Here is a 12,482-nt window from a genome sequence, read left to right on the forward strand (position 1 = left end):
TTAATCTGGCTTTCTTAACTTCGTCGTATTGCATCATGTCACAAGGCAGCTTTCAGGCATTTTTTTTCTCTTTGAAGTAAAAAATGACAAGGAGACACCCACGCAATACAAAGTCAGTGGAAAGCAAACTTTGTTCTCCCTTTTGGCTGTTTGGTCGTCCACAACAACGGCTCTGTGATTGGATAGTGACATTAAATTCCTGTCAAATCTGAGCATCGCCATTGGCTATCCAATAAAGAAGTGTCGAATCTGAGCATCGCCATTGGCTATCCAATAAAGAAGTGTTGAAGGTATCTCAAAAGTATTCATACCAGCCACAAAATATTTGTAACCTTGGGATAGATTTGTATGTGTAGCATTGATTTGTAACTGAAATATATTTGTAATTGTAAGATATTTGTAACTGTAGGATGATTTCTAGCTGTAGGGTAGATCTGTATGGAGAATTGATTTGTAAGTGTGGGACATGTTTGTAGTACTGAAAATTTGTGAAAATTATTGTACAAAATTACAAATCATTTCCACAGTTTCAAGTTCAGGTTTCATGTCGTGATACACACATAGAAAGCCTATGAGGCTGAATTGTCACCATACAAAACAAAGGTTACATGCTAGTCCTCCTCATTTAGAACACACACACACACACACACACACACACACACAGTGTTCAAACTTATGTGTTTGCAGAGCCTCTATTCCTGCCTGTTGAGCGGCCACTAGGGAGGTTGCTACATGAAAGCCTCCCAGGGCCACTGAAATATTGATGTGTTCCAGGGAACCGTCAGAAAGACACGGATAAACATGGAAAAACATGGATACAATACAGGCTTAGCAGACCTAACTATTTTGCTCACAAAACATGGGTCGTGAAAACAAATCTCCCCCTAAATGTCACACAATATTTAAGTAGGGCACACAGTGGAGATAGCATTAACTAGGACTGCCATTATGATGATGGCAGCGGTTTCGGGGCAAGAGCAGGAAATTCTGGAGTTCATTCTGAATTTTTCTGTGTTGTGCAAACACAATGTACACTGTGTGTGATATTTTGATTTCCAGTCTGTAATAATGAAATACTGTGTGTGTGTGTGTGTGTGTGTGACACGGGAGTGTGCGTGTGTGCTTAGAGAGGTCGGCTTAAGGACTTCATTTGTGTTCTCCTGCTGGTGTGTTTGTGTGTGTGTCAGTGTGTGTGTGTGTGCTTACATAACCACCTCGCCGCCTCTAATGTAGTCTCTCTCCAGCCTGTGGCCCTTGGTAAGCTGGAAGGATAACAGCCGGACTACCCCCCACCTCCCCCAGACACACACACACACACACACACACAGCCCACAATCTCTTTTTCTCGGACGTCCACATCAACATTTATTCACCCAGAGCAGCAGAATGGTTGCTGATATTTCCCCCCATGTTGATGGACTCTAAATGCAAACATAAACACCGGTCAAGTCAGTCTCACACACAGACACGTATACAAATCAAACCAAACTTTGTGTCCTCATGTGCACATGCATATTACTGCACACACACACACACACACACACACACACACACACACACACACACACACACACACACACACACACATCCAAGCACATACATACACACACACACACACACACACATCCATGCACACAGACAGACACACACACACACACACACATACACACATGCACGCACACACACATATCCATGCACCTTGCTATAGTGAGGTATTGTAGACTTTTTATTCAAATGATGATGTCCAGGGGCAGCTACCTACCAGAAGGGCTGCTATTCTTAGCCATGCGGAACAGCATTGTGCAACACTCACACTCTCTCCCTTTCTGCCTCTGCCTCTCTCTCTCTCTCTCTCCCCTTTTTTCTCTTTTACTGTGTCCATGAAGTTTAATGAACTGTATACACAGTGAAAGAGAGACATGCTTCTAGTATAGAGCACACACAAATATCCCCTACTGGAGATTGAGTATATCTTAAAATATCATAACATTTTCACAGAATTTTCTGCGATACCCCACTTGGTAAAGTGGATTGCTCTTCATCAAAAAAAAAGGTAAATACAAGTTTTGCCTACAGCTTACACACTTTCTGCAGAAATTGGCTCATTGTGTCAAAACTACACACAAGACAAGACATAGCACTTGGAGATAAACAACTCACATCTATGCTAAAATGAAACACTGCAATCCAAACTTAACAATCCTTTCTAAAAATGTAATTATTGCAACAAATTGATACACATATGCACCATTTGAATTAGTCACTGATGTGCTTTATAAACACTGTGATTTTGTTATCTGTATAAGTCTTGTGAAACTCAAGTGTAGAAATGCTCCAGTAATCAGCTTACAGTTGTTTATTTACGATTGCAACAATATATAATATATACAATATATATATATATACAATAAATATATACAATATATAATATAATATATATCATTTTTTGCATTTTGCATTTTTCCATATTGCAGTAATCATACAGTACTGTTACTGTACTGTAAACAAAACAAGGATACAAGGATACAAGGATACAAGGATGTTTATTGTCACATGCATATAGTTACTGGAAGTAGGAAACGCAGTAAACAAAACTGAAACAAAAAATAACTCCACAAAAATGTAATTGTACAATATATAGAAGTTGCAAGGGATAGGGGGGCATATCTGAAGAAGGCCAGACTGGCCGAAACGTTATCGCCTCAATAAAGTCGGAGTGTGCGGCATCTCTCTCCTTCCACTTTATTGGTTAAGTTTTATTCCTAGTTGCCTGCACCTCATATTTGGTGTGCATTTGCACCTCTCCTTCCAGGTCTATAGATCCTGCCTTCAATTGGGATCTGGTCACATAGTACCCTCATCTACATCAAACAATATCCTTGTGGGCTAAGAAATGGGGAAATTCTCTCCTCTTGTTTCATATCCAACCTTGGCCTGACCCCACCTCAATGTCTCTGCAATGTCTCTGCATGCCCCTTTTATTGACCTGACCCCACCTCAATGTCTCTGCATGCCCCTTTTATTGCTTGCAGAAGAGGCATGCAGGCATGTGGTTGGTGATCATATACTTTTCATTGGCACACAGAAAATAATTATTCGATAGGTTTTAGAAATGGAGAGTAAAGGGGCAAGTACAAAACTGTACACGGGTCCTAAAGAGTAAGAGTACACAATTGAACAGGTACACAATGGCTTACCTGAAGTCTATTTCTTAGTGCTAAGTCTCAGACTGACTGGGGTTCCGTTTTCTCTGTAAGTGTTTCCAGGTATGTGTGTGGGTACTGAAAACGTTGAGCACTTTTGCACACCTCCTTGGGACGGGTGTGTCAGAGAAGGACCACAAGGTCACCATGGTCATCTGACCCAACGTTGCAAATTACAGTAAAAACCTCAATTGCAAAGGAAGACAGTGTGCGGGAGCTTTTGTACTTATTTTGATGTGTGTGGGTGTTACCAATTACCAGATGTGTTTTACACTTTGAATAGATCTGCTATCCTACACAAGATTTCATTTTTGAACAAAGTGTCCAATGTAATAAAACGTATGTAGTGTTTTGCAGTAAGTGAGTGTGTTGCAGAATTGCAAACAAAGTGCAAAGCAGAAAGTGTGTTTACTGTATGGCTACACTGTAGTTTGGTCACTACAACTTTAGGTTTTGAGGCTTTGGTCTAAGCATTCATTTTTAGTGTGTAGGCAGTGGCCAAATCTCTAGTTTCTTGAAGAGAGAACCTCTCACGCCTGTATGTAATTTACACTGGAGTCCCATCACATAGAGAACCATATGCACAACCTGAATTCTGGGAATTGAAGCTTGATCTTTTGGCGCTGCTAACATAGGATTACATATTCTCCTTGTTGACCAAATGTTAATGTTAAAAGGTCACAATAAAAACCATACCATAAATACTGTGTATTCAAAAATCACCTCTCCCCACCCCACTCTCTCTCTCTCTCTCTCTCTCTCCTGGCTACATCTCAATTCATTGTCCGTGTGGGGAGTCATCAGCCTAGACTTGGCACAGTGATAGGATTGGGCACAATGCCCTGTACTGTACATTAGCCCAACATTCTGTGCACCGCCACGTGCATGACAACATTCTGCCACTTCAATCACATCAAACCCCGTTTCCATGGCAACACGAACAACCCCCCCCACCCCCCACCCCAGCCTGTGGGCTGCTCTCTGGAGTATGGCAAATTTGCATTCTGATCTTTCAGGGGGACGCATTTGGAGAGGTGCACGGTCACCCTCCACCCCCACCCGCCCATGAGGCCACGGCAGAGGGGGAGCCATAGTGGAGCTACCTCGGTGTGTGCAGAGGAGAGCAAGAGGGGGAGAGGCGCACAGTCAAGTGGGCCACAAAGAAACTTACTTGCTCTCCAGAGATGGAGGGCAGAGATGCACACGGCAGCATAAAATACAGAGGATATAGGAGCGCAGTGGGAGAGGGGAAAGAAGAACATAGAAGAGTGAACTAAGATAAGAGTGAAGAAGGGAAAAGGAGACACCAGAAAGAGGAGAGGAGAGGAGAGGAGAGGAGAGGAGAGGCTGGATGAGGGCAGCACTGCAGGGAGAGGAGAGGAGAGGAGACGAGAGGAGAGGAGAGGAGAGGAGATGAGAGGAGGAGAGGAGACGAGAGGAGACAAGACGAGAGAGGAGAGGAGAAACAGATGAGAGGAGAGGAGAGGAGAGGAGAGGAGAGGAGAGGAGAAGGAGATGAGAGGAGGGGATGGGAAGAGATGAGAGGAGATGAGAGGAGAAGGAGAGGAGAAGGAACCAGGAAATAGGAGAGAAGCGCCCAGAAGAAGAGAAGACAGACAGGAGATTTGAAAAGAGGAAAGCAAAAAGATATGGGAAGAGACACACACACACACACACACACTTCACAAAACATTAAATAAAACATTAAACATTAAATAAAACACTTGCAGGAGGAGCACAATGGCCTCTGACTGATCATTTTGGGGTTTGACGTGGGTGATGCCAACCCTGGTTTCTGGGGGGGGGGGGTTGATTGCCTAAGAAAAGAGGGCAAATCAATGCCATTCATCACACATGCCGACCAAGCGCTTTGATGCTGACGCTTTGACGCTCCGACGCTTTCTCTCGTCTGAATGAACTGAGTGTGCCATCATGGTCCTCTGAGGGACCTTCACTGAGGAGGATCAAATGCATCCATCCACCCAGTCGAGATCCATCGATCTTGTGACTGACCTCTCAAAAAGTGTGTGGTACATACTTCTGTGAGCTCACACACTTCTATGAGTGAAGTTCATGCCTCTATATCGTAGAGATAGCTCAGGCATGATGTGCAGACTAAATGTTGTAATCAAGAGCAAGCTAGAGTGTGAGCTGAGAGATTATCTCTATTTCCACAAACAGAGGTAATGTGTGAGTCTGCAGCTGTGCTGTTCTCCCAATAATAGGAGTTACTATAGAATGGACACAACCCCAGAATTCTGTTGCAGCTATATGTCTTTCTCCAAAAAAGCTAAACCAGGCCACAGAAAGGAAAGAGAAGGAGATAAATCAAAATGAGGGGAAACTAATGTTAAAATAATTATTTCCAAAGAAAGGTGAGCACAAACACGAGATCCATGGTGCTTAACTGCTTGAATATCTCTGTGATTGTTAGTGCTAAAAACCTACTGAGACAACCCATTGGAATAACAGAAAATATACTTTCAAATGATTCCTTGGTTATACATGTAATCTGATGTAAAGGCTAAATAAATAAACTGTACACTATGCTGTTTGCATATACAATTCACCATTATAATAGTGGCCTAATTTGAAACATGATTAATTTTAAATGAATAGGCGATGATAGCTATACAATATAATTAGCAATAATAGGCTGTCATAGGTAGCATTAGACTACATTTCATGTCAACATTATAGCTGTATCAGATTGTGAAACACATGGCCCTGTTTTAGAACCTGTCACATCAGAGAGTGAAGTAGCAACAGACAGCAAATAAAGCATGTTTAGCCATTTTGACTGAAAGGTTATCTTTGTGTGTTTTATCACATTAGGCTACATGTATACCAGAGGCAAATATCAAATGTGTCCTTCATGTGGAGAAAGATGATAGAGAAGATGTGACTGATGATGATGGAGGTGAAGAGAGCATGGAGCATGGTTGCTCTGAGCACAGCGAGGAAATGACAGAAGAGGAACTAGAAAGTAGGCAGAGCAATGCAGAACAGTTGCCAAAGGATCCAGGACTATCGGCCAGAGAAAATGATCAGACATCATAGTATGCATGTAGTCATGTCATGTACCTTAAAGTTAACCATAGTAACCACAGTTACCACCATCCTACATGCCCCCGTACACTGTGTAAGTAACTTATGTAATCCACATCAACTTCTCGGTCCGCTCAGCACAGGCGGCGTTATCACATCAACTGATTGACTGACTAATATAGTACTTTAGAGTATAGTAACCACAGCATAGTCAACACACTCTCAATGAAGATCACATGAACATTTGGCATACCTGCTTGTCTGGTGCATCTTTGCTGACAGAGGAGATTTTTGGCGCTGGTGACCTCTCACACGAACAGCCCTCGAGCAGATAGATGCCCAGCGGCCGCGTGCTCTGGTCATTCTCGAAGTAAAACAGAACGTTTTGGTAGAGTGCAAAGTACTTTTCATTCCATCGGCTGTTTTCCGTTGTCTTCTTGCTCAAGTAGCCACGTTTGGTGCCCTCTTTACGCGCGATCACGGAGAGATACAGAGCGTGCCCCTCATTGTAACGAACACTTTTCTGCATTTTCCGTCTGTGCAAGTCACACCGTTTCGCATGACCACATAGTCTTCAGTCGTTCAATAGTTTGGAAAAAAGTTTGAAATCGTTGTTTACCCGACGGTAATCCTGTCTTAGCTAAGACGCACAGAGGAAAGTTGACGTGCCTGGCGCGTTGTCTATCGCATCAACCCCACGCAGAATAGTCAAACGACTGGGATGTTGACAGCACAAGCTCAAACAAATTACTTATTTTAGTTAAAGAACCTGGCTATAAAAGTATATGGATAAAATAGACATGTATACGATTTTAAAATAAAAACGCACGCAGCGACGTAAAACAAAAATAGATCTAGTGAACAGACGGAATCACGACCGAGATCCCTCGTAATCGGCTTTGACACCAACTTAAAGAGACAGCAGGTCGCTCCTCTCTGTCTGATAAAGCCGTGGCACTCAACTCCGTGCTATTAGCGCGCGAATAGATGGAGATGTAGCATAGGACTAGGGTAGTTGCCTCTGCATAAAATGTTATACGCAGGCCTGGGCTACTTCTGTCAATTTAGGTCTGAGATTTGCTACATTTGAATCAGTAATTTAAACTAGGCCTACGACGAAAATTGCCCTAAAAACTGAAGGGGGTAATAATATTGAGAGAAGATATTAACCCATTAACATAAGTTGGTAATGGCACCAAAAGAAACATTTGCGTTTTAGGTAAAACTGTTAATGAACTCTTTCTGCAGCATCATACATTGTTATAACGAGTAACCAGGACAATAACGTGCATAATTACATGTGAAGCCTGCCTTCTTCAATCACTGACCCGCCAATCATAATATTCGCCCCCTCGTGGCTACAAAGTTCATTTCACTAAAACAAAGTGGACCGCTTGTGAGCGCACGCTGGTCAATTATTAGTGCAAAGTGAAAGGAAACCCATTGCATTGTAGTGAATGAGAATAGCAGAGATAATCAACCTATAAAGTAAACATACCCTTAAACACTTATGAAGTTTTGGTCAATTTTATGCAGAATAGTTAGATGAGGCATTAAATAATTGTTTCTATAAACATATTCACAACACTTAAAGGATTTTACATGTTCAGTGAGAGTACTTTAGGGGTTTATGTGTTGATGACCATTCAAAACAATGCAGCTGTTGTGCATGAGTGTGCATGTGTTTGCTTGCATGTGTGTAAGCCTGTGGGTTTTCCTGCTGATAAAAAACATGTTTGTTGTTGTTGACAAGCCTCCAGTAATCACCCATGATAATGTTGATCTTTTTTATAACGAAGTGGATTTTCCCTGACTATCTTAGCAACTCTCAATAAAAGTGGTGTGGTGTTATTCCCACAAGCCTCCCTTCTCTCTAAGCATTCTGGGAAAGAGACACCGGGATTAGGGCAGCCTCCCGCTCTTATCAAGAACACACATGCCCTCCATGTGCCGAGCACACACAGGAGATACATAGTAAACACGATCTCCATCAGTTTGGCCTCCATGTGCCCATTGTAAACACTATCTCCATCAGTTTGGCCTCCATGTGCCCATTGTAAACACTATCTCCGTCAGTTTGGCCCCTCATCCCTAACTGGTCCCTGTGGTGTTTAGAACAACCCAGACAATACATGATGTGACCTCAATAGATAGCCTTTTTAGTGTGATACTCAGCATTACATTGTGCAAGGTAACACTGGGATATGGATGGTATAAATACTACACCGCTAAATCGGTTCCCTCTAGCAGGATGCTGGGCTAGCTCTGTCCTCCCACACCCTGCCTGTGCTTTGCTGTACATAGAGCAGGCATGGAGCGGTCTACCCACACAGCTCCCACAACTGCCCCGACACTGGGAGGCCTCCGCCAACAGACCACAACACACCGTACAGAAGTTCAGCCACTGCCTTGTCTTGAGGTTGCATTCTTTGAACAAATGGTTCCTTTGAGGTCATTCACTGTACATAGAATCACATAGAGCCCTTGGCTGATGGGGGTCTATGTCGAACATTTCAAGGCTTTTCTGTTGATGTAAGTGAAAGAACTTACAACTTGCCATTTTTATGTAACTCATCAAGAAGTCAAGATGTCAATGCCATCATTACTTGTTGAGGCTACCGGTTCAGTGGGAAGTGTTTTCATGACCAGTCGGTTATGCATGGCACACACGGATGATATATTTAGGAATAATAAACTTAGTTAGTAACCAGGTCAATGCAGATTCACTTTTGGTTCATGTAGTACTGATTACCACACATTCCACACAGGCCTGTGAAATCTTCCACTGTGAAATCAACCACTCAAAGGTCTGCAAAGGCCAGAATAAAAAGGGCGGCTTACAATATAACTGCCCGTAGGACAACGTGATCGGCTAAACAAAGACAAATGGACAACGTCAAATGCCCTCTCTGGGGCTAGGCAAGATGAGGACAGATGTATGGTCTGAAATTATTACAGCTGAGTAAAAAAAGGTCCATAATGGTGGAGATGACATTTAATATACAGTGCTCTCTCCAGTTTATTTCCAATAGTGAGTCTATTCTAAGTAAAGTTATGGAGAAAAGCCATAAGCACGGTCAATGTCCTGCATCAAATGGATGTAAATTGTAGTGTTTCAACAAACATCTCTGTAATCTTGATAATCTTAAAATATCTGGTCATAATCTTCCTTGTGAATTCTGCAGCTGCAGAGATTATGCAAAACATTTATGACTAAATATTTATCTGCAGTTTGGAAGGTACAACCCCAAATCAGAAAAGGTTTGGGATGTTGTGCAAAATGCAAGTCTATATACAAGTCTTTTAACTCCATATTTAACAAAAAGGACATAGACAACATATCAAATGTTGAAAATAAAAGTGTTGACTTGCATGCCAGCAACATGTTTTAAAAAGAAAGTTGGGACAGAGAATGTTTACCACTGTGCTTCACCTCTTCATTTAACAACATTCTGTAAATGTTTAGGAACTGAGAAGACCAGTTGCTAGAGTTTTGAGAATTAAATGTTGTTCCATTCCTTTCAGTTGCTCAACAGTATGGCGTATCCTAAATCATGTTTTTCATTTGATGCACCTTATTTGACAGGTCTAGACTGCACAGGCCATTTTCGCATCTGGACTCTTCCTCTATGGAGAAATACTGTTTAAATATGTGCAGAATTCATTTTGGCATTGTTTTCCTGAAATATTCAAGGTCTTCCCTGAAAAAAAAAAACATTGCCTGGATGTTGCTCAAAACCCGTATACATCATTCAGAATTGATTGTGCCTTGCCAGATGTGCAAGATGCCCAGATGTGCAAGATGTCCATGCTCTAGGCACTAAGGCACCTCCACACCATGACAGATGTTGGGGTTGGGTTGGTTAGGCTCTCTCCTCTTATGGCCTGATGAGTCCATGATTTCCAAAAAGAATTGCACATTTTGATTGGTCTAACCATAGGACCCTTTTCCATGTTACCTCAGTCCATTTTAATGAGCTAAGGCCCAGATAAGATGGTGGTATTTCTGTATCATGTCTAAATACAATTTTAGCTTTTGCATAGTAAAATTTACGTTAGCATTTCTTAATTGAGTATCAAACTGCTCATAGACAATGGTTTCAGAGGTTTTCCTGAGCCCATACAATCATTTTCTTTACAGAAACAGGTCTCGTTTTATTGCAGTGCCATCTGAGGTCCAAAAGACCAAAGCCATATTGCTTGATCAGCCATATCAGCTCTAGATCAAGATATTGTTCAGTCCATAAAAGAAGGTAAATGTATGGAACATGCGACTAGTAAAAGTGCCACACACACACACATACAGACAGACACACACACACACACACACACACACACACACACACACACACACACACACACACAAAATACCATGATAACAATGAAGCCATTAAAACCATATCACTTAATATTTCATAATATTTTGTTGTCAACAGTTTGTTGTCAACAGCTGCAAGGCAAAGAGCATTTGTGCACATGGTGCAAGTCGGTTACAGTGTGAGCGGAGCACAGTAGCTTCCTGCATGAAGGGATGGGAGGCCGAGTGGATGGTGGCCTCTGCCCTACGTTCCCTATCCATGCAGCCACAGAGCTAAGGGATTATGGTGGATTACTAGTATGTCTGTCAATCCCAAAAATAGCCACATGCTCATAAGTCTTTAAAATGGGGCTGACCCATGACAATCTGTTTTGTTGATGTTTTGTTTTTCAACAAATTCAAATGGCAAGAAAAAAAAATGGTGACCATTAGGCAAAAAATGATGGACAAAATGCTGCTTGGTGGGATTGGTTTGAAAATATGTCATTATATAAATACATTCTAAAAAACTTTGCACACTCTATCTCTCTCTTCTTTTTATTGATAGCAACGTTGGTAAAGAAGAAAGAGACAGAGTGTGTGGTGACCAAGTTTTTTATAGTTTATTTTCCCTTGCCAGCACCTCGGAGGGTGTGCATTCTGTTTGTTATATATATATCATATAAATACATATCTGGTGATGGTGGCATGCAATGGCACTACAGTTTACTTTGTGATATGTTTTTAAGGTTAAATTACACAGCAATGTAATTCAATTCACTGAGCGACCAAAAGTTAAAAAAAACAAAAAATAATAAAAAAAATGATGGACATTTATGCACATCTATGCAAAACAGGCTTGTTGTGCAATCTAATATCTAATAAATACTCAACATTGCAGGCTGAATGGGAACTCTCTTTTCACTTCGTGTGACATGTTACCCTACTGTAAAAGACTTTTGGCACGAGTGTTTACTCACCATTGTTCTCACCTTGTCAGCTGGCTTTTAAAAAACTTTACATTACAGAAGAATGAATAATAGAAGGTAATGAACGTTAGGTAAAGACAAAAAATAAAAAGGTAAAAAATACCCACCTTTACCTAATATATAGTAATATATATAGTTCCATAATTAATACACTAAGTTAGTATGATTTTTTAGCCACAATGTCCCATTTTGTAATAATAACTATTAATCGTTATCATATTTAAGGACAATACATTCAAATTAGATTGAATTCAAAGGAGCCTCCAAAGTCTCAACTGCACTTGAAACACATGAACATCAGATGGCACTTTAAAATAACCATGACACAAGATTAACCTGTGATCTGGGAGTGATGTGAACATGCAAATACTATTAAAACAGTGACATCTTGTGGCAACATAAAGAAACTCTTGTACTCCGCCAAATGATTGCTGTCTAATTAGTGCATCCACACCACAACTACTACTAGAGCTTTAAACAAACAAACACAAACAAATATTGAAATGCAAGTTTTGTTTTGTGTTCCAAATCAGTGTGCGGTTTCTTGTTGGTTTTGCAGATACAGCAAACAACTATTGAAGTTTTAAATGGTTGATTACACACCATGATTTAGGCCAGTACAATTAGGTGACGTATTTAACATATTTATGTGTACAAGCTATTGACCTGTTGAAAAGACAATGTTACACCTTTGTGTGTACAGTTATAGATATGTGTATGTTAGAGATGTGTGTTTGTAAGTGGAGAGTGTTCATTTCAGAAATCGGTGGATGTGTCTATGTGATAATGTACTGTAGTGTCTGTGTGTTTGAAGTATGTTGCTGTAGGCTATGTGCTAGCCTGAGAGTGTGCCTCTGGGTTGCCACGTTGTATTTATTTGGTGTGTGTGTGTGTGTGTGTGTGTGTGCGCGCGCGCGCGTTTATTCTTATTCATGCCACCTGAAT

General features: G+C 41.1%; 1 protein-coding gene across 5 annotated transcripts in view; it reads right to left on the bottom strand.

Annotated features, from left to right (window-relative positions):
- The window catches only part of rasgrf2a (Ras protein-specific guanine nucleotide-releasing factor 2a), a 31,439-nt gene extending 24,251 nt beyond the window's left edge, over nucleotides 1-7,188 (bottom strand). For all 5 annotated transcript variants that reach the window (XM_048234648.1, XM_048234647.1, XM_048234646.1 and 2 more), the window contains exon 1: nucleotides 6,505-7,188. In XM_048234648.1, coding sequence (XP_048090605.1) covers nucleotides 6,505-6,780 — 276 coding nt within the window. In that variant the 5' untranslated portion in view covers nucleotides 6,781-7,188. The remainder of the gene's footprint in view (nucleotides 1-6,504) is intronic.
- Between the last annotated feature and the right edge of the window lie 5,294 nt (nucleotides 7,189-12,482).

The sequence above is a fragment of the Alosa alosa genome, chromosome 23 (genome assembly GCF_017589495.1).
Source record: "Alosa alosa isolate M-15738 ecotype Scorff River chromosome 23, AALO_Geno_1.1, whole genome shotgun sequence".
In the NCBI taxonomy this organism is placed as follows: Eukaryota; Metazoa; Chordata; class Actinopteri; order Clupeiformes; family Clupeidae; genus Alosa; species Alosa alosa.